General features: G+C 36.1%; 1 protein-coding gene across 2 annotated transcripts in view; it reads left to right on the plus strand.

Annotated features, from left to right (window-relative positions):
• CHD7 (chromodomain helicase DNA binding protein 7) overlaps positions 1-22,904 on the plus strand; it is a 133,482-nt gene that overhangs the window by 85,100 nt on the left and 25,478 nt on the right. For both annotated transcript variants that reach the window (XM_086740854.1, XM_086740855.1), the window contains exons 5-15: positions 1,152-1,289; positions 2,358-2,423; positions 7,032-7,087; positions 7,635-7,749; positions 9,115-9,198; positions 10,135-10,272; positions 10,368-10,489; positions 10,968-11,211; positions 16,878-17,054; positions 18,409-18,552; positions 20,976-21,231. In XM_086740854.1, the coding sequence (XP_086596980.1) occupies positions 1,152-1,289; positions 2,358-2,423; positions 7,032-7,087; positions 7,635-7,749; positions 9,115-9,198; positions 10,135-10,272; positions 10,368-10,489; positions 10,968-11,211; positions 16,878-17,054; positions 18,409-18,552; positions 20,976-21,231 (1,540 nt within the window). The remainder of the gene's footprint in view (positions 1-1,151; positions 1,290-2,357; positions 2,424-7,031; positions 7,088-7,634; positions 7,750-9,114; positions 9,199-10,134; positions 10,273-10,367; positions 10,490-10,967; positions 11,212-16,877; positions 17,055-18,408; positions 18,553-20,975; positions 21,232-22,904) is intronic.

Below are 22,904 nucleotides of genomic sequence, written 5' to 3' on the forward strand. Positions count from 1 at the left end.
TATTTATGCTTTTAAAAATACGATTAACTCTCTGAAAGTAAATACTTGACTTTGTCTGTGTACATCGAGACACCTGGGTGCATAGATCTGTTAAACAAGCTACACAAGTATTTACGTGCATCGGTGAAGATGCATGTTAAGCTGAGAAAGATGTGAAAATAAGTTGTATGTCAATTCATAAAGATTTTTTTTTTTTTTAACAGTTGCATATGCTAAAAAAAAAAAGCTGAATATATCATCAGTCCATTGAGAGATTTGATGCACAGTTGATAGTTCACTTCAGCAGCATATGCTCCCAGCTTTCCAAAGTATATAACCCAATGCAGACTATCTGGGAATTTGAATTTTATTGTTGCAGAAAATGGTGTCTGGAACTGAGCATCAAGTTGCAAAACTTTGTCAAATGCATGCTTGTGTATTTTACAGATTGTTTTCTGCAGTTTCTCTGAAGCTTTCTCTCATCCTGGAGATGAGGGTATAGGGACACAGAAACTGTGTTTTCAGTTTGGGGTGGTTCAGGCTTTTTCTTTCTCCTCTAGTAGTTTGGGGTCTCTTCCCATGCTGTGCTGCAGGATGTCTTTCTAAACAGTGCTGGGTCAGTGGAGTGAGGAAATCGTATTTCATTGTATTTCCCCTACAAGATAATCCGAGTACAACTAGGCGGATGGGGAGAGCAAGAAAGTGTGTTGTCACTGCTTAGCAACACTGTAGGCCGTGCTGTGGAAAGGTGGTGTTTGGTTCCTACGCTGACCATCTGTCAAAGTTTGTTGTAGATGTGAATTGAGAGGTGCAGCTTTTTGGGGTTTAATTGCTTTCTGAGATACGCTTTCTAATTTATAACATGAAAAGAAAAAAAACCATAAAATACCACTTTCCAACTCAGAACAAGCACGAAGTGAATTTTTTTTTTGTATAGTGTGTTTTGGAGTTTTTGGGGGTTTTTGTGGAATTGCCCCCAAAATTTAAGAGCAGCTAACAGGCAGGAATTTAGAATGGTAGTGCCTTGATTCCGCTATTTCTGCTAGGATGCTGTAAAAATAATAGCATTTGCACCACACTAGTGTATTTGAGAAACACAAAGAAGTTTTCTCAATTATTCTGCTGCTTATCAGTTTTGTTTCTCATGAAAAATACCCATGTTTTCTGTTTAGAAGCGACGCTCCAGCAGACAGGTGAAGAGGAAGCGTTACACTGAAGACCTGGAGTTCAAGATTTCAGATGAGGAGGCTGATGATGCTGATGCTGCTGGGAGAGACTCTCCTTCAAATACTTCTCAGTCAGAGCAACAGGTCAGACATGAATGGACTGGAAAGGTGGCTGTAACTACAGTATTCAAAGTTCAAATATGAGCCCTTTTCCAGAATGATACTCATCCATGGTTGGCACAGTGTGCCAGAAGGCATTAGCTTTCTACATTCTTAAAAAATACATTAATTCATTACTTTATTTACAAGCTGATGATATGCAGTTTGACACAGTGCTTTGGTCTCTACCTAAAGGAAACCTAAACTGGACTGCTAGGAGTCTTGGATTTACTTCTGTGAATTCAGTGGTCTGGCTTCTGTGACTTTAATAAACCACTCAAGCTTGTCCCCTGCTGCTAAGGCACCATAAGAACCCCTTTATGAAATTACTGCCTTGTAGTACTCAGCAGGGTACACTTTATTCTCTGTGCAATGTAAATGATGGATAAAATAGTTTGAATAAGATGAGGGGTAATAATGTAGGAATGACTGTTGTAACAATCTCATTGTTTTGTAGTGCTTTTTCGAAGAACTACTTCACTTAACTAACTGATAACCTATTGGAGAATATATACGTGTTCTTTGGTATTTCATCTGTCAATTTGTTAAGCCCTGTAAAAAAATGTGTGTGATCTCCATTGTTAATTGTGTCTTACCAGAAGGAGAACTGGATAGGTTTGCCTGCAGTTGTAATAGTGAATTAATGTAAGAGAGAATAGCAGGCAATTTTGATAGCTGTCGTGTGGACACTTACACAGCCAACTAGAGTTTTTTAATATCATCTGATGTTTAGACTGTATGGTGCTGAAAGTGTGTGTACTTCAGGAGAGGTGAACTGCCCATGTGGTTATATCTTGTGTATCTGTGCATGTCGTCCTTACTGAAAGAGCTAGAGTTGTGTTAGCTCCTAAAAATGGGATTAAACAAGTATCCTTCAGTCCTTTATTATGGTATTAAATCTATCTGAATCCTCTAAGTTCTTAGGCTAGGGGGAAAAGCCCTCCTGTGTATTAAACTCTTGTTACAAAAAATACTTGAAGTTTTTCTAATGAAGGAAGTATTTAAGTAACAAAGATGCAATCCCATAACTCTTTCATGGTATTTATGATGTAGGAATCTGCTGATGCTGAAGGTCCTGTTGTGGAGAAAATCATGAGTAGCCGTTCAGTCAAGAAAAAGGTAAAACAAAACAAAACCCCTTCCCCTCATATTTTTAAACAGGCTAAGCATATTTCTGCTGAAGCCTCTGTTAAGCTCTTAAAATACCTTGGGTATTTCAAATTCAAAAACTGTTTTATTAAATAGAGGAGATTCCCTGAAAGTGTCTTTACATGGTATTTAACATGCTTTTGGATAGACATTGGTTCTCTTTTAATTCTGCCCTGGTTGCTAGTTGTATTTTTATTTTGCTTACACGCTCTTCTCATCTGCTTCACAACTTGATTGGCCTTTACACTTTCAAACTATGGCAGCTCTTGAGTAGAAGTACAAAAGAACTTGTTCCAAAAATGACATTATTATATTTTATAGACTTTTTATGTGTAGCTGATTCTCAGATTTGTACTGCCGTTGGGCAGAAAACTGTCTGATTAATATAGATGTGGTACTCATGTTGCTCTTAGTTAACCAGAAATACTTATTTTCCTCAGTGTTGGTTTTCAGATTGTGGGAGGGAAAGTTGCTTTTATTAATGGATTTTAGTCATCTTTTTTTTTTTCTTTTCTTTTCTTTTTTTTTTTTTTTTTCATTGTGATGTTTTGGGTTTTTGGGAGGGATTTTTTTTTTTTATTTTTAATTTTATTACTACTGTCATCATTAACAGCTTTGTAAGCCTAAATTAATGCAATGTCATGCCTGTGACTGAATTTGACCTGTTTCTGCAGCTTTCACAGCACAAAACCTCTAGGGCCTTTTTTGAAGTCTAGAGCTATATTTTGTATTTCAAACCATAGGCTTATTTTTCAAATAAACTTGATGTAATATAAACTCAGTAATTAGTTGTCCTGATGGTCTACTAGGCAGGAGAGGAGAATGTGGTCTTTTCATAAATGTCTTTACACTGGAAGCTGTTTTTCGCCAATTATTCTTCTCTTCTTCCTCTCCCCTGCAAACAAAGGTGTGATTACTCATGGGGAGTGTGTATTTTGCTGCAGTTTGTGGGAAGTGGTTGGTCTGCTGCCTACGTGTCTTTGATTGCAAGCTCTGCTGGAGGCAAGCTCTATTTTGAGCTCTTTCTTTAATGTTTTTTTATGGATTGTATTTGCAGGTTTGAGGGGTGTCTCTTCTTTCTCCACTCTTCTCCCCAACCCTCTTCTCCAAAATCCCAAAAAAATGGATTTCAGGATGTTAATATTTAACATCTGAAGTATCCAACTGTGCCTTTATTAAAGGTCTTTTACACTCGTACTAACGTCATCAAAACCATGGTTGTTAGATTACTAATCAAAGTAAAATTGCTGCGATCAGGACAGTGCATAAAATAAACATGAGGAAAGGCTTCACTAGGAAACCTTTCAGTGGATTAGGTTGTAACTAAGATGTTGTGTTCAAGTAAAGGACATGAGAAAGTGAATATGCTTTTGGAACAGTATTCTTATAATAAAATTATGCTAGTTTTCTCAGAAATAGCCTTAGTCTAGTTTTGGAGTTACCAGATATGATGCAGCACTGTATTTGCAACCATTTTTGAATGTACAGAATGAAAAGTAGAAATTACTTTAGTTCATGTCTGAAATATAAAAGGCAATCTTTTTCCCTGTTGTTCTTAACATGGAATTTTGAATTCTGTGGAATGCTCTTCTCTCTTGCAGAAAGTGTTAAGTACATGTATCACTCTCTTTCCAAACCATCATGGTCTTGGTATCTTCAGTTTCTGAGTGGAAATTTTTCATTTTTCTAATTACTTTCTTGGCCAGCTTCAGTCCCCTTTGAATTTCTGCTCCTTAACTTTGAGAAGGAACGGTAGAACTTAATATGCTGTTCAGCCCAAATAACATATATTATGAAAAGATGTGGAGTTTGTAGAACAGTATACCGGCATGTTACACATCTGAATTTCTCTTTTTGCCTAGAATACATGGTGAGAAATATGTCTAATTAAACTGTATACAAGTGCCTACATCTCTTCCACAAACTGATTAGTTTACAATCTAGTGCTGTGTATGAGTTAAGGTGATTGGTTCTTATGTGTTGTTTTGCATCTGTTATTAATGTGTTTTGTTTGCGATTTTTCTAGCAGTTTGTATTTCTAGGGGGTTTTTTAAGCTGTTACTTGTTTCTGTATCTGGGAGGCTTGCTTAAATAACTTTTGCATTAGCAGGTATTACTGTATCACTTCTGTGGCAATGGCAGTGCAAGATTGTGTGCTCTCAAGTATTTGCTTGAAGGAAGGGGATCATTTATTTCTTCAATTATATGCAGTGACTGTGGATCAGATTGTCTGATGGCTTGGGCAATGAGAGTTTGAAGTGTCTTGTGTTGCCGAAGTCTGCCATGCACTATTTTAACATGACTGTGTAATCTGTTTTGGGAGAATTTTGCATAAATGTTCTGTCCCAACTTTTTACCTGGTTAATGTAAATGTAGTGGGGACTGGACAATGATGTCAAAGACATAAGCTTCTGTCTCACATATCCTAAATTGATGTATTGTTAAACCATACTTGAGTGCTGATGATTTTAACTTGATGAGAATTTTTTTTTTGGCTGTGAGCATGAATGCTAGAGTAAGATTTTTAAAATATTTTTTTCCCAAAATACTTTTTATTTAGGTGAAGCTTTGATGCACACTCATGGAACATATAATAACATAGACCAGTTGTTACCTATTAGACAATACAAAAATATGTTTTACACAGGAGAGTGAGAGGATTTATCAATATTTACATTGTAAATTATTGTTATTAAGTTGGCAGTTGACAGAAAATATACTTGACTGAAATGCTGTTGAGAGTTAAACTGGCTAATATGAAACCTTTATATAAAGGTGTTTAACCATGTTGTCATTGCAAGATTGATGTGTCTCAAAGGATTCTGATTTAAAACTAATCAAAGACTTGGCCTCAATACATTTCAGAAAATAAAAAGAAGTTAATATCTTAAAATTAAGGGTGACTTCTTAAAGACTGATTTTGCTTCAGGGTAGTTAATGGATTCAGGTAATGGGATCTCAATTTTTTTTTAATAGTTTTTTTTCATTTTTAAATACAGTTTTGACCTCTAAATAGGAATGCCGTATTGAGAAATACTCTTTTGAATTTTTTATTAAAAAGAAATAATCTTGATAGTCTTCAAATTCTTTCCTTTGACTTTATCTTTGTAAGTGACAGAAGCTTCTTCCCTGTGTTTAGGGTTAGGGGATAGTTTATCTTACACAGCAGAGGATTCAAGAAGATCAGAAAATAGCACCAGGAATACCTTATCTTCTTCCATTTCTTCAGGGAGAACTAGGTGAAAGCTGGTGTTGCTCCTCTCTCTAGAAAGGAACACAAGCAGACTGTACTGGAATGATATAAATGCTAAAATGATAAAACCCCTTGCTAGTCTGGAAGAGAAGACGTACTATGTAAATCAGGGATTAGGAATGCATTAACTCTCTTGACTGTGCTAGAAGAGAGTTTAATGCAGCTGCTACTGGTGTTCTTTAATTGCTGTGGAAGTAATGTCTAGCTAGCAACTTTTCTTTTGAGGGAGAATTTAGAAGATGACAATTCAGAGTAATCTCTTTCTTATATATATTTTTCTCTTTTTATGTGTGTGTATATATATGTGTGTTAAAAAGACAGAGAATGTTGACTTTTACAGGGTTCAACAGTTTTGTCTGTTTAGCGCTACATACAATATTTATTACAGATGTTGTAGTCCCTGGTGAAGCATGTAAACCAGAAAATCCTCTTCTATTTAAAATTGTTCCAGAATTCATTAGTAAACACAAACTGTTAATGTTGTGACATAAACTGAATCCTAAACGTGTGCCTGGTGCACTGTCCTTAGTTTGTCCTATGGCTGGGTTCAGGAGTAATTCAACAAAGTATTACATGCCATATGTTATGCAATGCTTTGGCACTAGGGATGAGTTAAGGGTAGTCTCAACCCTTAGCACTGAATGCCCTTGGTTTTGCTGGTTTATATCACAACTTTAACCTTGCTTTAAATGTAGTTTTTGGGTGTTAATTTAATTTGGCTGCTCTGTATGTGAGACATCTTGCCTGAGTGAATTTAATTGCACCATTGAGTAAAACTAAAGCCATGAACACTGATGCACTAAAATTCTAGCAGAGGTATAAGGTTTAGTTTTATATGGCTTCTTGTTTGGAGTTATTAACTATATGGAGGAATAAACCCCCTTTAAAACTCTTTTTTTTAAAACATTACAAAACCCACAATGTAAAGTTGCCATGAGCCAGCCAAAAATAATACATATGGCATTCAGGAGTGCAGTTGCTAATTGGCTGCTGCCTGAGAAAATGGTACACTTGGCTTCTACTTAACACTGTGGGTTTGGCAGAAGGCCAGGTTTGGGGTGAGGTTGTGAATGAAGCTGCATGTGGTTTAGGGAGGAGTTCAAATGATTCATGTCTTGGAAGTTGTAGTAAGCAGTGCAGTACGTACTTGGGTAAGCTGCCGGAGGAAACTCCTCGCCCATGTCCTCCCCACGCAAACACTTTCCTACACCTCCGCTTGTCTCTCTACATGGGGACTGCGTTCTGTATTTCGGTTAGTTTTAATCATTAACTACGTTGGGCTGTTTAGTGGTTTAATTCGTGTTTCAACAATTCTTTTCTTATAGATGGAGAATGGAGAGGAGGTAGAAATAGAGGAATTCTATGTAAAGTACAAAAACTTGTAAGTAAAGTATAGGTTTGATTACTATCTTTACAATTACAAGGGATTTTATTTTTTTTTAATCAGTGTTAAAACTTCGGTTGACTCATGCGACTTTTAATTACAATGCTGTTCTCACAAAAAACAGTGTATAGCATGTTAATATTTAAAACTTTTACATATTTTTATTAACTTCTGAAAACCCCATTCTTTGCTAGAATATGATGTTAAATAGTGACATTTATGATAAATGTATTGTATGATAATTACAATTTAAGTATGCCCAATAAAAATCATCTTAGCTTTGTGCCAAGCATTGAATGTATGGGATATGTATTTAAATTTTGAGTAGGAGTTATTTTTATTTAGTGACAAGTTTCTCCAATTAGTAAGTATAATTACTTCCAGTTAAGATGATTTGTTAGTAACCTGTATGATGAAGATAGTGTCCCGTTTTCCAGGTGTAACACTACAATGTACTGTAAAGATCTAGCTATACTAGCAGGATACATAGGAATATGCAGTGGCGGCATAGTTTTGAGTAAGATTTTTCTGTTTCATCTTCTAGTTCTTACCTTCATTGCCAGTGGGCGTCTGTGGAAGAGCTGGATAAAGACAAGAGAATTCAGCAGAAGATTAAGCGTTTTAAGGCAAAACAGGGCCAGAACAAATTCCTTTCAGAAGTACGATTTGTTTGTTTGTTTCTTCTAGGTATTTAAGGAATATTCTTAGGAATTCTTATTTTGTGTACAGGCAGAAGGTTTTGAACAATTGTATGATATATCAGTAGCATTTATTCTGGTATAAAGTATAACCGTTCTTGATCTAAGTCTTGCAAGTTTATGAAACTCAGGTGATCTATCCTGACTCTGTACTTTTTACCATAGTTTTATTTTTTTCTTAAAGCAACTGGTTAGTTGTTTGCTTTGTAAGCATGACACTTACTGAATCAGTTCCAGGTCTCTTTTCTCAGGAACAGATTATGCCAGAAAAATACATCACATATTTCTGCTATGGACTGCTGCTCACTAGGGATTCTAAGCTTTTTATCATCAGTTTAATTTCACTTAGAGCCATAAGCGGTAGTGTGGCAGGGGTCCTGTCAATAAAAGACTGGATCTGCTGATTTGTGTCTCTGAAAGCTTACCTTTCAGTAGAATGCTGACTTTTGAGAAAAAAAAAAACAAAAACAGGCTCATATGCCACTGCATTTATTTATTTATATTTATTTTTACTGTATAGTTCAAGGTGAACAAAACCTGTTGCAAATTGAAAACTTCCATCTGTTCTAAGTGAAGATGCCTTGAATTGCTTTTTTTAATATTTTGTTTGTAAATCTTCCCAATTGGTTTATAAGTTATTGTAAATTCTTGGAATTTGTTCTTGTTGTAGAAAACGCTATCAAAACGTACATAGTCTTTAGTCATTTTGTCTAGCTTTTCTGTTGGAGAGACTCTTAAAAGTATAAAATGTAACACCGTGCTTTGTACGCAAGAGAATCCTGTAAGTTGTTGAAGGGATAAGAAAGAACATAACAGATTTTGGTTTTCGGAGAAACTGTGCATACATGCACTGTCTTTTCTCTGTTTTTGAAATAATAATCTTTGAATCTTGCTTATAAAGCAGTTAGACAATTCCTGTAGTTAAAATAATCCAAAGGCACTTAGTGTACAAGGCTCTAATTTCTTTATTGCAAGCTGTAGTTTTCAAGAATGCTAAATGCATTGCATGCCATAAGCCTTTTCGATTGCTCATTAGTGAATTGTAATTTCACACTTCATTTAAAATATTCTTAAACATTCTCTCACAGTAAAAGGTTTCACACAGTAATTAAGAGGCCCAGTTAACAAAGTCTGAGAAGTCTGATTCCCTCACGGGGAATGATCTTGCTGAATTGTAGCATTTCAATTAACATGTTGAAGTTTGCCAAATATAAATTCTGTGTCACTGTGACCCAAAATATTATTGCCTGGTGAGATATATAATTTTTCCTCTCAGGAAGGGCTAATAGAGATATCTTTTATATTTTTGCCTCTCTCCTTGAACAGATTGATGATGAGCTTTTTAATCCAGATTATGTGGAAGTTGATCGAATCCTGGATTTTTCACGTAGCACAGATGATAAGGGAGAGGTAAACAAAACTTTTAGTGCATCTATAGCCATATAGACATTGTGTTTAGAATTTATTGTTTGGAAATGTTAATATATTAAACACTTCAGAAGCTGTTAAGGTGTATGTGTGTAGAAAATAAGAACATGTTTGAGAAAACATTGGCTGATATGGCAGTTTTCCTGAAATAAAGGGGTTTAAGTGAGAAAGGTAACTTCTGATAAGCTTGACGATGTTTAAAAAAAAAAAAAAAAAAAATCGTAACGCCCTCCCACCCCCCCCCACATAGGTCTAAGGTGGTACTTTAAACTGTAGAAATATGATATCCATGCAGGTAATACAAAATTTAAATGAAAATTGCAAGGATCTTAGCTAAATGTCATAATAGTTTAGACATTGTTTAGACTCTCTGTTGCAGAAGAGGTCTTGAATTCACTGTTTCTTACTTTTTAACAACTTATTCTTCAGAATAAGATCGCTTTGTCTTCCATGAGACTCCTTTTTGGTCCTGGGAGAATATAAAGCTTCCCTTGGCAGTGTCAGTGTTTCTGTACTGCTCTATCAGTGAATGATGGTGGTTGGGTTGTTTACTGGGGAATTTTTGACAACACTGATGAGAAAAAACAGTTGACTATTTAAATATATGGTAAACCATAGAAATCGTAGGAGTTGGAAAACAAATACTGTTTTACTTCTACATTTTAATAGAACCTTAGTGATTTCAAATGTAGTGTTTGTGCTCGTTTTGGTGTTAAGCCTGCATTCCCCGTGTTCTAATCTTACTTTGTTAGGTTGTCAAGATGTCAGCCTGCTGTTAGGTTATCCTTTTGGCTGATTCAGACATTCAGGTCTGATGAAGCTTTTTGAATTGTATTTGGCCTGCAGGTATCCTATGAAAATGGTTACACTTCTATTCTTTCTAAGTTTTGATGTAACCTTGTTTTTGTCTTAACAAAGCCTGTAATGCATTATCTGGTGAAATGGTGTTCGCTTCCTTATGAAGACAGCACTTGGGAGCTCAAGCAAGACATCGACCAAGCTAAGATCGAAGAATTTGAGAAACTGATGTCTAGGGAGCCAGAAATGGAGCGTGTGGTAAGAATTGGCTCACTATAGAGGATTTTATTTGAAAATAGTAAAGTAATGTGGTCTTCAGAAACCACTAATGGGATTTGCTGTATTTGAAACAGGAGCGACCTCCTGCCGATGACTGGAAGAAATCGGAGAGTTCCAGGGAGTATAAAAACAATAACAAACTCAGGGAATACCAGTTGGAGGGAGTAAACTGGCTTCTTTTCAATTGGTACAACACGTACGTAAAATATTGCTTACTGCTGAATCTTGCTTTGGAAAAGCTTTTTATAGCTTATTTGAAACAATAACCCTTTAAAGCAGTCTTCTAAAGCGAGGGTTTAGAATGATTTATATGTCTCATTTTTTGCTGCAGGAGTCATACACAAACTGACTCTGGGTGGATAACATAATGTTACATAAAATGTGAATATTTCAGATTATTGTGGCAAATTCTTTTGCATGCGTATGTGTTCATGCGCACCCCTGCTAACCCTTCCTGTCCAATGTGAACTTGAGTGGTACATAAAATGGATATATCTGTGCTTACTGCATCACAAATCATAACATTTATTTAAAATGCAAAAATATTATGATGACTTTTCAGTGTAAACTTGCCATTTTAGAAATTTCAGTTTTATTCAGTTTAGCTACTTAATGATTTTCTGTGTTTTAAATTAGGAATAAATCATTCCAGCTATTTTTATTATTATTTTCAGACGAAACTGCATTTTAGCAGATGAAATGGGGTTGGGAAAGACTATCCAGTCCATTACGTTTCTCTATGAGATATATTTGAAAGGAATCCATGGTCCTTTCTTGGTTATTGCACCGTTGTCCACAATTCCCAACTGGGAAAGGGAGTTTCGCACCTGGACAGAGTTGAATGTGGTTGTGTATCATGGGAGTCAAGCAAGCCGGCGGACCATTCAGTTGTATGAAATGTATTTCAAAGATCCACAGGTAAAAGCTCTTACTGATTTTTCTTATTCTCTTTTTCTTTTTTTTTTTTTTTGTCACTGTTGTTTGTTAATCTAAGTATCAATTAGATTTTTACTACTGATAAAGTAGGTTTTGGCTAATAATGAAGGCATATGTATTAATAGTAGCCAAGAGATTAGCTGGAAATAGAGTGGGACCAAGAGTTGCGGAGATGGTGCAATTCTTGTTCAGGGTTTCATTGTTTCATGGAAGGTTTTCATTGTTTTGCATTCCTGAGGAGAGCTGGCAGAAAAGATTCTTATTGGAGAAGCTACTTTAATTGGAACTAAGCTTAAAAATCAATCTTTGCCTGCAATTCCAGGAAAAGACCAGCTTGCAGAAATTAAACTTGTTGATGCTTCTTTATCAAATTTTGTAAGTCAGATATATTTTGAATCTGTGTTACTGTGCTTGGGTTGAATAGCTCTTATAAGAGAAGGAAAGCAGGTACAGAAAAGATGGAGGGTAAAAACAGAAAATTAATTGGAAAACTAAAGCTGTGAAGAGCAACGAATCTGTACACTTAAATGCATGGCTTTGCCCAGAGTAAGTAAACAGGATTGGAGGAAAATAAGGTACATACATTGAATGTTACTGCAAAACAACGTAATCCTCCTCACTTGGGAGAAAAAAAGAGTGGAAGTTCAACATGATTTTGAAACATTGTGGAGTATTATTTCCATCTGAGCTTGAAGAAGTGATAGTGGTGAATTTATATATTTAGATTTTCTGTAAAGCATTTGATTTTATGCCAGTGGATATTTTGATTAATAAACTGGAATGATATAAAATCAATGTGGCACACATTAAGTGGATTTAAAACTAGCTAACTGATATTTCTTGATGAAATTGTAAATGAGAAATGATTTGCATTTCCAGCGTAGTTCTTCAGGGATTGGTTCATGTCCATGAGCTATATAAACACTTTTATCAATGACCTGAAAGAAAACATAAAATCATTACTGAGGAAGTTTTCAAATGACACAAAGATGGTGAGAGTGGTAAATAATTAAGACAGTTCATGGATACAGAGTAAGCTGTATTAATAAATACTCAAAGTAGCTAAATATAGGGCTATCCGTGGACAAGGAATGCAGGTGATTCTTACAACAGGGAGAGCTCAGTTCTGGGAGTGCTGCAAGACAAATGCAGATCCTTTTGTAGTATGATGTGTGACCAGTTAAACATGAGTTCATACTGTGAGACTATGTGTGTTAAAAGGGCTAGTGTGGTGCAGGTGTATAGGAGGAAATAAGTCTTTAATAAAGAGTCGAAAAGTTACAGCATCCTTCTCTTTGTCAGTAATGTGGTGGGCAGTCCAGTTCTGCCTAGTTCTCACTTTCTGCCCTCAAAAAGAGTGTTGAAAAAGAGTAGTCCTTAGAGCAAAGCTATGAGGGTGGCTGCAAGATAGAAAATATCAGGGAAAGAACTGGGTAAAAATGACTTGAAGGTGATGACTGTGGCACAACTTGACATGCCATTAAGGCAAACAGAAATAGAATCCCATACTTAAATACAGTAGGAAAACACATAGTAATTTATAGTAGTTAGAAATCGAATCTGTTTGGCATAGAAAATAACTGTTTTCTCAGCAATTTATCAAAGAAACTTTCAAATCAAAATATACACTGTTGTTAAAGAAAATTGGTTTGAATAACAGTTGCTACACTTAGATCTAGTGGCATATGTTCCTTACAATAATATTTGCTTCTTACCTAGGTGTACACACAAGTGAACTGGAATTGATTTGTACTTTTTCTGGTTTTAAAATTATTTCTTATCAGAGATAAGTATTTTATATCAAATTTAAAAATTTGGGTTTATACAAATACTATCTCTACTGATATGTTTCCTGTATTAAAAATCATGTTTGTTATTTAAGTGGTGCTTGTTCTCAGTATGTTCTTTTCCTTAGGATGCAGCAGTTATGTAGCATGAAACATGAAGGATTGTCATCAGAAAAATCTCACTTACTGTGCAGATTCTTAGTGTTATTTTGGCAATATTGTTTCGTTGATCTAAAGGCGACTGAAAGGATCTAAAGCAAGATGTGCTGCAGAAAAGTTTTGTTCCCACTGTTGCTGTATTCTTAACTTGCCTCTTGCAATGACCACGACAGTCATTTTGACCCTGTAGCAAGTAATGACAAAGCACTCGTGGCACAGAAAAATAATCATTTTCTGCTAGCTTTGCTCCCTGAATTGGCTTAAGAGGAGAAGCAGACAATTGCCATGGCTGAGGGTAAAGGAGAAATTGAGTGAACTTGTCCTTTTGGTGGGTGCTAGCTTAGATGTTTCATGAAATCACCTTCTGTGTTCTGTTCTTTGTAAGACCATGTCAGCTGTGAAACGCATGATAGAAACTGAATTACGGGGAAAAAAAATCCCTTCGTGTTCTGACAAAAAGAAAATCCCCATGTAGTGTTCAGTCTGGCATCCTCTAAAGTATCATCAGTGGGCGTACGATGGGGGATGAGAAGGGAGAGAAAGAAGGCAGGCTTTGGCAATATCATTTCTGGTCCCCTTGCCAAACACATCAACCCAGACATCAGCATCTTTGGCTTTTTAGGTGGTAACGTGAAAAGAGGCCTCTCGAGCTGAGCTGTTTCTTAAAAAGAAAACTGAACATCAAGAAAGTCTGAATGGTTTTGAAGGGCAGTTATAAGAGACAGCATGCATAAGAAGCACCTACAGCATCTGCAGTAGTGTGATGATTTTTCAGAGTCAACAGCAGTAACCAGAGTCAAGTTCTGAAAAGCTAGAGAGTCATTGATAGCAAAACACATTTCTGTAGCGATGTGACTTCAACACTAAAGATACCATGCTACCAGAGGCATTCCCCTGAAATCTCTTCCTGCCTTAATGCTTGTGATGGTTGCATAAGGAAGTCTGTTCTGGTGTTTTTGAGCCATGTAACCGAAAAGTCCTGGGGGCCTTCCCTGGTTGGAATATCGAATAAAGTAGTTGCTTTTCTGTAGTATTCTGCCTCTGAGAAAGAGTTCTGTTGTAAGATCAGGAAAACTATATATGCCAAGTAAAATTAATGACAGAGCCCTGCAAAAGAGTTGACTTGTTTTTGAGGGAAATTTACTTCACAGTGTAATGAGGACTAAAAAGAGAACCACCTCACTCGTGTAGAAACAGAATACCTTGTCCTTGGCTGATTTTGACTCAAAATAATGCTATTGATGTTCAGGACTTTTTCTGGCTTACCTGGTTCATTCCTTTTGGTCTCAGTGGTTGCTAGCTTAAGAGAGTATTTTTTCCTGCATGTTTTTCTTCCTTGCTGAGAAGCTACTGAGCTATGAACATGTCATCAGCTTAGGATTACCTCAGATTTCTGCAAAGAATGGTTAGCATGCAGCACTTTAAAGCAGTATTTCACCAACGGGCACTCTGTCTTTCACCAAAGATGACTTCGAATGCATTTTACAAAGTGACTGCAACTTAAGTTTTCCAGATGCCTTCCAGCTATAGTTGGTTAACATGCCCATTTCTTGCATCTCTTCTCTTGTTCCTCAAAGTGGAGTCTGAGGTTGGTGGGAAAAGACCGTAATAATCTTTCATGTTTCCCATTGGTGGAATGTGCATCTTTTTAGAAGTCTGCTTCTTATACACATGCAATTATCTTCTCAGTTTGTATCTGCTAAGAGGTAATACCTCAGAACGTAACCCAACTTTTATATTCATATCTAGTTGTTGTACCTTGTGGCTACCTCTGTTGCTTGAGTTACTTCCAGACAAATTTCCCAAACAGAACAGACCACTGCTACCTATTAGGAAGATTGATTTCCTCAAACGGAAGAACTGCTCTGAATAAATGGATAAGAAATCAACATCAGATAACTTCATTTGGATGCCACACTGGAACAGGATAAATTGATTCCTAGTTGCCTAAAAACTCATCTGTGACAATAGGTCATTTTTCTAATAGTTTCTACATTTAAATTTCTCAAATGTAACATTAATGGTATTACTTAGGATTCTTTTCCATACTTCCCGAAGTGCTGGGGGCCTGAATCTGTTGAAGAACAACATCATTCACCTTCTAAAGCTCTTGGAGAGCTTTTGGAACTTTCTACTTGATTTACTCCTGTGTTCTTCAGTACAGCATTTGACTGTCTGTCACAAAATGTGAGCTTTTGTGACAAGACCACTATGCATATTTTAATGTGAGATTTGGACAACTCTAAATATATAATCAAGGGTCCCTCTTATGATTTTTGCTTCACCTGGATATGCTGCCTTATGTAGTGATTGTTTTTGAAGAGCACTGCTTGCTGTAACAGTCGTGAGATTGCTTATGGAAGTGTTTTCCACTACTTGGAACGAATCTTGTGGACTCTATTCTCGTATTTTCAGTTACTTCTGGCTCATGAAGAGGTTACAACGTTTCAATTTGCTGGCTTTGTAAGTTGCCTGCTTAGTGTGTCTTCATCTGCTGTTTGCTAGGTAAAAACTCTTTTTCTCCCTAAGAAGATAAATGTTTCTGGACTATGCCATGAGAAAGCTCTGTTGAGCAAGTCATTACTTCTCTGAAGTACTCTTGATGTGCATAGGCAGATTTAACGCTGAGTTCGGGATGCCTGGTTTCCAGTCATTTTATTGAGTCGGTAACCAGTGCTGATCCTCACAGTTTGGAGAGGATTATATGTAGGTCACTTATAAAAGGATTCAGACTTGCACATGTTTGAAGGAATAAATGGTCACCTTACTGTAAACTGGCTGTTTCTTTTCAAAGTATTCAATATAAAACCCACAACATAGTCCCGCTTTGAAAACAGTGGCTTTGAACTTGTGTGAAGCCCATCCTTAGAGAGACAGTGTTTCTGTGTAGACCCAGTGACACTGGAGATAACAGGTTACATTTTTCTTTGAACAACATTGGGAAGAAATATAACATAATGTCAGAAAGATGTTAATTTCATGATCTTGATAAAGTTTATTCAGGTTGTTTTTTTTTCAACAGTGTCTTAGTATCAACTCTGAAAATAAGAGCCTCAACTAACCAAATAAGTAGTGAATATGGTGCCAGACATCAAGTAAATCATCCTGTGGAGCTTTCCGTAACACAAATTTACAGAAATATCAAGGAAATGTATGCAGAAGTACACGTTCTCCATTTAAGACTTAAGAGATTTGCTGCTTTTCAAAGCTGTTTACTTGAATTGTAGGTGTTTTAGATACTTCATGTCCACCAGGAAAAAAATACTGTTTATTGGGAGTAAGATATTCTAATAGTCATAAAAATTAAGCCTTAATGTACTTCTGGCTTATTTTGGTTGTTTAGGAGAATCATCACATACCTTTTTATATAAAAGAAAAAAAGAAAATTCTCTTGACAAAGTCTGAAAACCTTATTTGAACACTGTAGCAATACATTAATGCTTCGAGGCATTAGTATAATCCATATGAATTATGACTGAAATACTTGTATAACATCTTTGTAATGAATATGCGGTGATTCTGTGGGCCTTTTTACAGGATTAAAAACATAGCTAGCATTAAGCCAGTAGTAAAATTCCCTCATTGAGTCAGCAATAATGACTTCATTTGCTTAAAATAGCTTTGTACTGTTCTATATTTTTAAAGAATGAATTTTGAAGATTAAACAAGGGAGTTTACTTTAACTTTTACTGTTCTTTTTAGGGTCGTGTGATAAAGGGGTCCTACAAGTTCCATGCCATTATCACAACATTTGAAATGATCTTGACTGACTGCCCGGAGCTGCGTAACATTCCATGGCGTTGCGTGGTCATCGATGAGGCCCACAGGCTGAAAAACAGGAACTGTAAGCTTTTGGAAGGACTCAAGATGATGGACTTGGTCAGTGTGTACATCTTACATTTGCGTCTTCTGTATTCTTATTACTCCTGATTTATGGTTTCATCAAAAAGTAAAATGAAATATTTTTTTCTCAAGTAAAATCCTCGAGTGCAAAGAAGAATGACAGAATGCAGCTGAGAAGGTCTTTAAAATACCTGGAAGCATATGCATACCTTCATTTTTGGAGTGCTGATGATTCCTAAGTCTCTTCATTGATTTAGACCTAGAATTATGTGGATGCTATTAAGATAATCAAGATAAATTTGTTCTTTCCCTTCTCTCTTCTCATGTGACGTACTCCATAGTCACTTCTGCGCATAGACATTGATTTTAAAGGTATAATGGGGTCAGATGGCCAAATACGAGTGAGAGGGTTAAACTGCTCTACGATAATGTCAGCTCTACTGTTAATTTGTTGTGTGGCCGTAAGGGTGTTCTTTAAGACTACTAAGGAAGAGAAAAGTGAGTTGATTTCTGATGCTTACATAAATAAGGATTATGATATGTGCACAAAATACATATATTAAGCATACAGAGAAAAAGAAGATGGTGATTTTAAAAAGTATTTACTATGTAAAAGACAATTCAATTTTTTTTTCTTTTTTTTTGTCAGAAGATTCTTTAAAAATGTGAGAGGAGTGCAGTCATGCTAAGTTAACACCTGGAACTCAAAACCTCATATTTATGATAACAATAATAAAGAGGCATAAACATTCGCTCACATAAGCACTGGTGACCTGTAGGTCACTTCTAGTTTTTTTTTTCCCTGTTTGTTAAACAGTACTTTTCTTGAAGGAATCTTGAGGCTTAACAATGAAAGTTTGTAAAAATGCTGTATGCACTTTGTTTTCCTTATTATGGTTGCTGTTAGAGGAAAGCTGAGCTTACAGGCACGGCTGCAGATGGAGATCTGGAACTTCTCACTTCAGTCCTTGTCCTACTACTTCATGTTTGATCTTGGGCTAGTTGCTGCACCTCTCTGGGCTCCTCTTCTAAAGCAATATGCAACTTTTCCTCTTGTCTCTGTCTCTTTATAAATCCAAGTTCAGCTGTTATTTTGCCCTTTAAAAGTCATATTTGTGAAAGGACTGGGATGTTGTGGATCAGGAAAATGTCTTCCTGTATCTGGAGGACTTCTGAAGGTGCTTTTAGTGAAGTATTTTTCTGGGCTATCGCTGAAGGCAGGCCAGAATAATAGTTAGAAATGTCTTGGAAAGACCTGTATGTAAAGAGTTTGGGGAGGGGAGAGGAAGCAAATATGAGAGATACATATGGGAAAAAGAGAAATTCGTGTATTTCTCCATTGAAAATTAATTTAGATGGATTCCCAGGCAAGTATTTCTTAACCTTTCAGGAACATAAAGTGCTGCTTACTGGAACCCCTTTGCAAAACACAGTAGAAGAGCTGTTTAGCTTGCTTCACTTCTTGGAACCAGGTCGCTTCCCATCAGAAACCACATTCATGCAAGAATTTGGTGATCTGAAAACTGAAGAACAGGTAAACTTCTCCTGCATACTTACTTTTCTATTTAGATATTGTGAATGTATGCATTTTATTATATCTGAACTTCATTACTTTTTTTTACAAGTAATGTCTATTTACTTCTTGGAAGACCACAGTAGTTTTATCCTTGGTTTTTTTAAATTTGTTTTCATTTTGTTAAGTTTTCTGCTTTTGACCAAAAGTCATTTTGCTTTATCACTGTGTTGTTGTTTTTTTGTTGTTTTTTTTTAATCCTTTGTCCATTGATCATGCAGAAACAGGGAAAGTTTCCCCTTGTTAAAATGTAGTGTTTAGAAATGGGGATGGAGTGTCTTCTAAGAGTTGCTGGATGAAAATACTTCTAGAATTGCTTGTTCATTCTAAGAGAATTAACTTGTCTGTTGACATTCTTCCTTAAGCATCAGTATCAGAGTGAGGGGACTGTCCTCTGTAACTTCTGTGGAGTTAACATCTGAGAGTTTTATCAATGACTCCTGTGCAAATTAGAACATATTTGAAACCTAATTTAGCAAGAAGTAACCAAATGGAGGGAGATTGTTTTAATTGACTCAGAAGCAGATTTCTCACTGTCCCATAAAAGAAGTGCATAAGTCAATGCAAAATGACAGACTCAGTGCAGCATGTTTTAGATCTAAAATGTAAAAGCTTCTGCTGATCGTGTATAAAACTTAAATTTCTTCTTGTATGTATGAAAATGTTTTAAGAAGTCAGTAGGTAACAGTCAAATCACCTTAACATTAGGAGTTGACTGAAGCATGACGTCTTAATTTAGGCACCTTAATTTGGTTGTTTGCACCCTATGATAATCTAACTTCACAATTGCATGCATTTTTGTGTGCAACTTATGTTGGTTTTGCCTGAAAATTCACTTTTTTGGTATTTCTGACTTTGGCTTGAATTTGTTCACTGTCTTTCAGAGCAACTGTTTCATAGGTAATAGTCTAAATTATAAAACAGGAATCCCTGCAGCCCCTTACCTCCTGGAAAAATCATAGTGTGTCCTGAGGGAATTGTAGGATATATTTCCACAGATTGTGCAGGCAGTTGCATGCCAGTCAGGACGGACTCTGACCTGATTGGAAGTGAGCCAGCTCTGATCCAGAAGCCATCTAGTCCTGTTAATATAGTGTTTGAGCTGGAGTTAATATATCCTAACTCTCAACATAGCTCTTGCCTGGCCAGCTCAAAATGTCAGCAGAGCAGACCTGGAAATTTTTGAAGCCATACATGGAAATATTACTAAAATAGTGCCATCAGCCATGAACGGAATTGGAGCCTGGATTGCTTGGGGTAACAGGTTTTGGAAGAAGTACCTTCTCTGCTGACGCACCATTAGATGTATTGGAATTTGATTTATCTTTCAAGTGATGGGGGAGTTTGTGTTAATGACTTCAGTTTTCTCCTCCATGCCTTGCAATCCTATTCCATGTATTTTTTTTTTAGTTGTTCATCCCTCCATACTAATTTGTATTTTTTCTCCTGAAGTTGCTTTATTACTAAGGGAATGATGTGAATTCAGGTGAAAGTGTCTTTTGTTGATGTTTCTGATGTGCAGCTCTGCATCAGGAGATGACCAATTTCAGGGTGAATTATCAGCTCTTCAACACTGAGGTGGTTTGTACTTTGAAAGACAATCAAAACCAACCCAAATGCCAGTATTTTTCTATATGGAATATGTTTGAGCTTTTTATGTAACGGACTTTACAAAACACTGACAATATCTAGCTTTTTTTTTTTTTTTTGGAGGCAAATGCCCATTTCTTCCTCCCCTATTCAGGATGTGTGTTAAAGTACATGCTGCAAAAACTGGAGACAGTAAAAATTATCAGTGTGTTAAACATTTACAGAAATAAAGTATTTTCTTTTTGAGATTAGGCCTAAATATTTTTCTACTTCAGTGGAGGTCAAAACTAGGGAAATAAGAAAAGAATTAGAAGCAGATATGTAAAGGGGAAAAATAGTTTTAAATACTGTCTAGTGGTTAGAAGTTAATTGCAAAACTTTAATCTTGCAGTCAGATTCGCTTAAATAGCTGTGCTTAATTGGAGTTAGCTTTGTATGAGTGGTGTGAAGTACTGTCCTTGTCTGGAAGGATAGTTCTAAGTGAGGTCTGAGGTCTTCACTAAACAGAAGGCTTGCACACTAAAAATTGACTTTAGAAGTGTCCATGTCACTGAGTTAACAAGAACTCCATTTCTAGGTCACTCAGGAAAGTGGGTTTGGTTTTTTTTTTTTTTGATGTGTGTGGTTTGGTTTTTTTTGTTTTGTTTTGGTTTTGTTTTTTTTTTTTTTTACAAATGACCTATGCTTGGAATCTCAGGTAGGAAACAAGGATTTTTAGAATTAAGAAATTGAAAAATAAATATTTGAAGCCTTGCAGTTTTAATTCAGTTATTTATTAAACATATATTTCCTAGGTGCAAAAACTCCAAGCTATTTTGAAGCCGATGATGCTGAGACGTCTCAAGGAGGATGTAGAAAAAAACCTGGCCCCCAAAGAGGAAACCATCATTGAAGTTGAGCTAACAAATATTCAGAAGAAGTACTATCGAGCTATTCTGGAGAAGAATTTCACTTTTCTTTCCAAGGGTGGAGGTCAGGCAAATGTACCTAATCTTTTAAACACTATGATGGAACTAAGAAAATGCTGCAATCATCCGTACCTTATTAATGGTAGGCCTCCTGTTTTTCTCCTTATTTGAAAAATGGTTATAAGTAAGTTCAGCAAGTTAGGAATTCTGTTCTAGTGTGTCTGTTTGTTTATTTTAAGTGGAAAAGTGAATTAACCTTTTAGGTTCTCTTAGGTATGTATATCTGCTAGCCAGGACAGCATTGCTTTTGAAAACATCTGTGCTGCTTTTTTTCCAAGGCTTCCTAGCTCTGACATAGTTAATGTTAGTATTATCAAGTTTTCCTTTCTGTTATTTCTAACAGATGAGACTTCAGTTATCATGCAGGTTGTTGGATGCTGGCATAAATATGGCAATAGTTTCTTTAGAGTTATAGTTAACTGCTACTTATTTTCTTGCCGTAGAACATTGAGATAGTAACTTAAAATTTCTAAATAAAAGCTCTGAGGTAAGAAATTATGATCAGGCCTGCTTTTATGGCCACATGTTGTCAGTTCCTTTTCCTAATTTAACTAGTCAGAAAAAGATTTGTATGAATGTCATCTTAGACTTTTATGACAAATACTGTTTTCAGTGTGACACTATTTGTTTTAGACCGGGATTATCTACAGCAAGTACTACAGAATCATAGCATATCTCAAGTTGGGAGGAACCCATAAGGATCAATGAGTCCAACTCCCTACTTGCAGGACTACTTAAAACTTAAATTATATGACTAAGAGTGTCATCCAGATGCTCCTTAAACTCATGACAGTTGTGGTGCTGTGACCGCTTACCTGGGGAACCTGTTCCAGTGACCAACCATATGACGAATTAGCTAGCTATAGCTATGTCAAGTATGCTGAACCTGTATGTGTTGGTCAAATAAAATCTTGCCTTTGAGGATGTAACACAAGCCTCCATAAAGGGTTGCGTTCTAGTTTCTTGTTTCCCAGCTCCTCTTCCTTACTCTGTATGATTTATGCTATGGTTGGTTTAATGCTGGTTATAAGCTTTCATGACGAAAGACTGTTCTGTGCAAGAGCCATATGTGATTTCAGGTTTGGTTTTTTTTTTAATTGTATGACTTCCATATTGCAGTGCTTACGTTTTTTTTTCTTGACATTTTTTGTTTAAATGGGGGAAAAATGCTTAAATTGATTCGTGAAATGACATCTAATTATATTCCATGCACAAGAAATTATTCCGAAGACATGATATATGGTTACTGTAACATACTTCGGCCCAGCCATGCTGATGGGCTACTCAGTTTCTGAACTGAGATGAGCATACAGTAAAGTAGCTTTGTGGTTCTGGTGTAGGGGTTTTTTGTTTGTTGGTTCTTTGTTTTAAGTTAACCCGTTACATAAATAAATTTCTATGTAAATTTTTACCAGAAAATATTTTAGGCTGTTCACGTTATGAGCTTCTGAACTTGATGCTTTTCATGTTTCTTGGTTTTTAGCTAGTTTTAACCTTACTATTTTTCCTTGTTTCGTTTTTGCTGAAAGAAATAAACTGAATATTTTGCTGCTACTTTGTTTTGTCAAATAGAGCTCACGAGTAGTGCTTGCAGTGTTGCCTACAGCAGTGTTTGTTTTTCCTTGCAAGTCTTGTATCATTCAGTGTCTGATAGAGACTGCTGAAGTCCAGGTGGCTATATAGAACATGTCAAGTATTTTTTGATGACTGTATCTTAATCCTAATAAAGGGAGGTGGGTTTGTCTATTGAAAGCT

The sequence above is a fragment of the Chlamydotis macqueenii genome, chromosome 2 (assembly GCF_036417535.1).
Source record: "Chlamydotis macqueenii isolate bChlMac1 chromosome 2, bChlMac1.mat, whole genome shotgun sequence".
In the NCBI taxonomy this organism is placed as follows: domain Eukaryota; kingdom Metazoa; phylum Chordata; class Aves; order Otidiformes; family Otididae; genus Chlamydotis; species Chlamydotis macqueenii.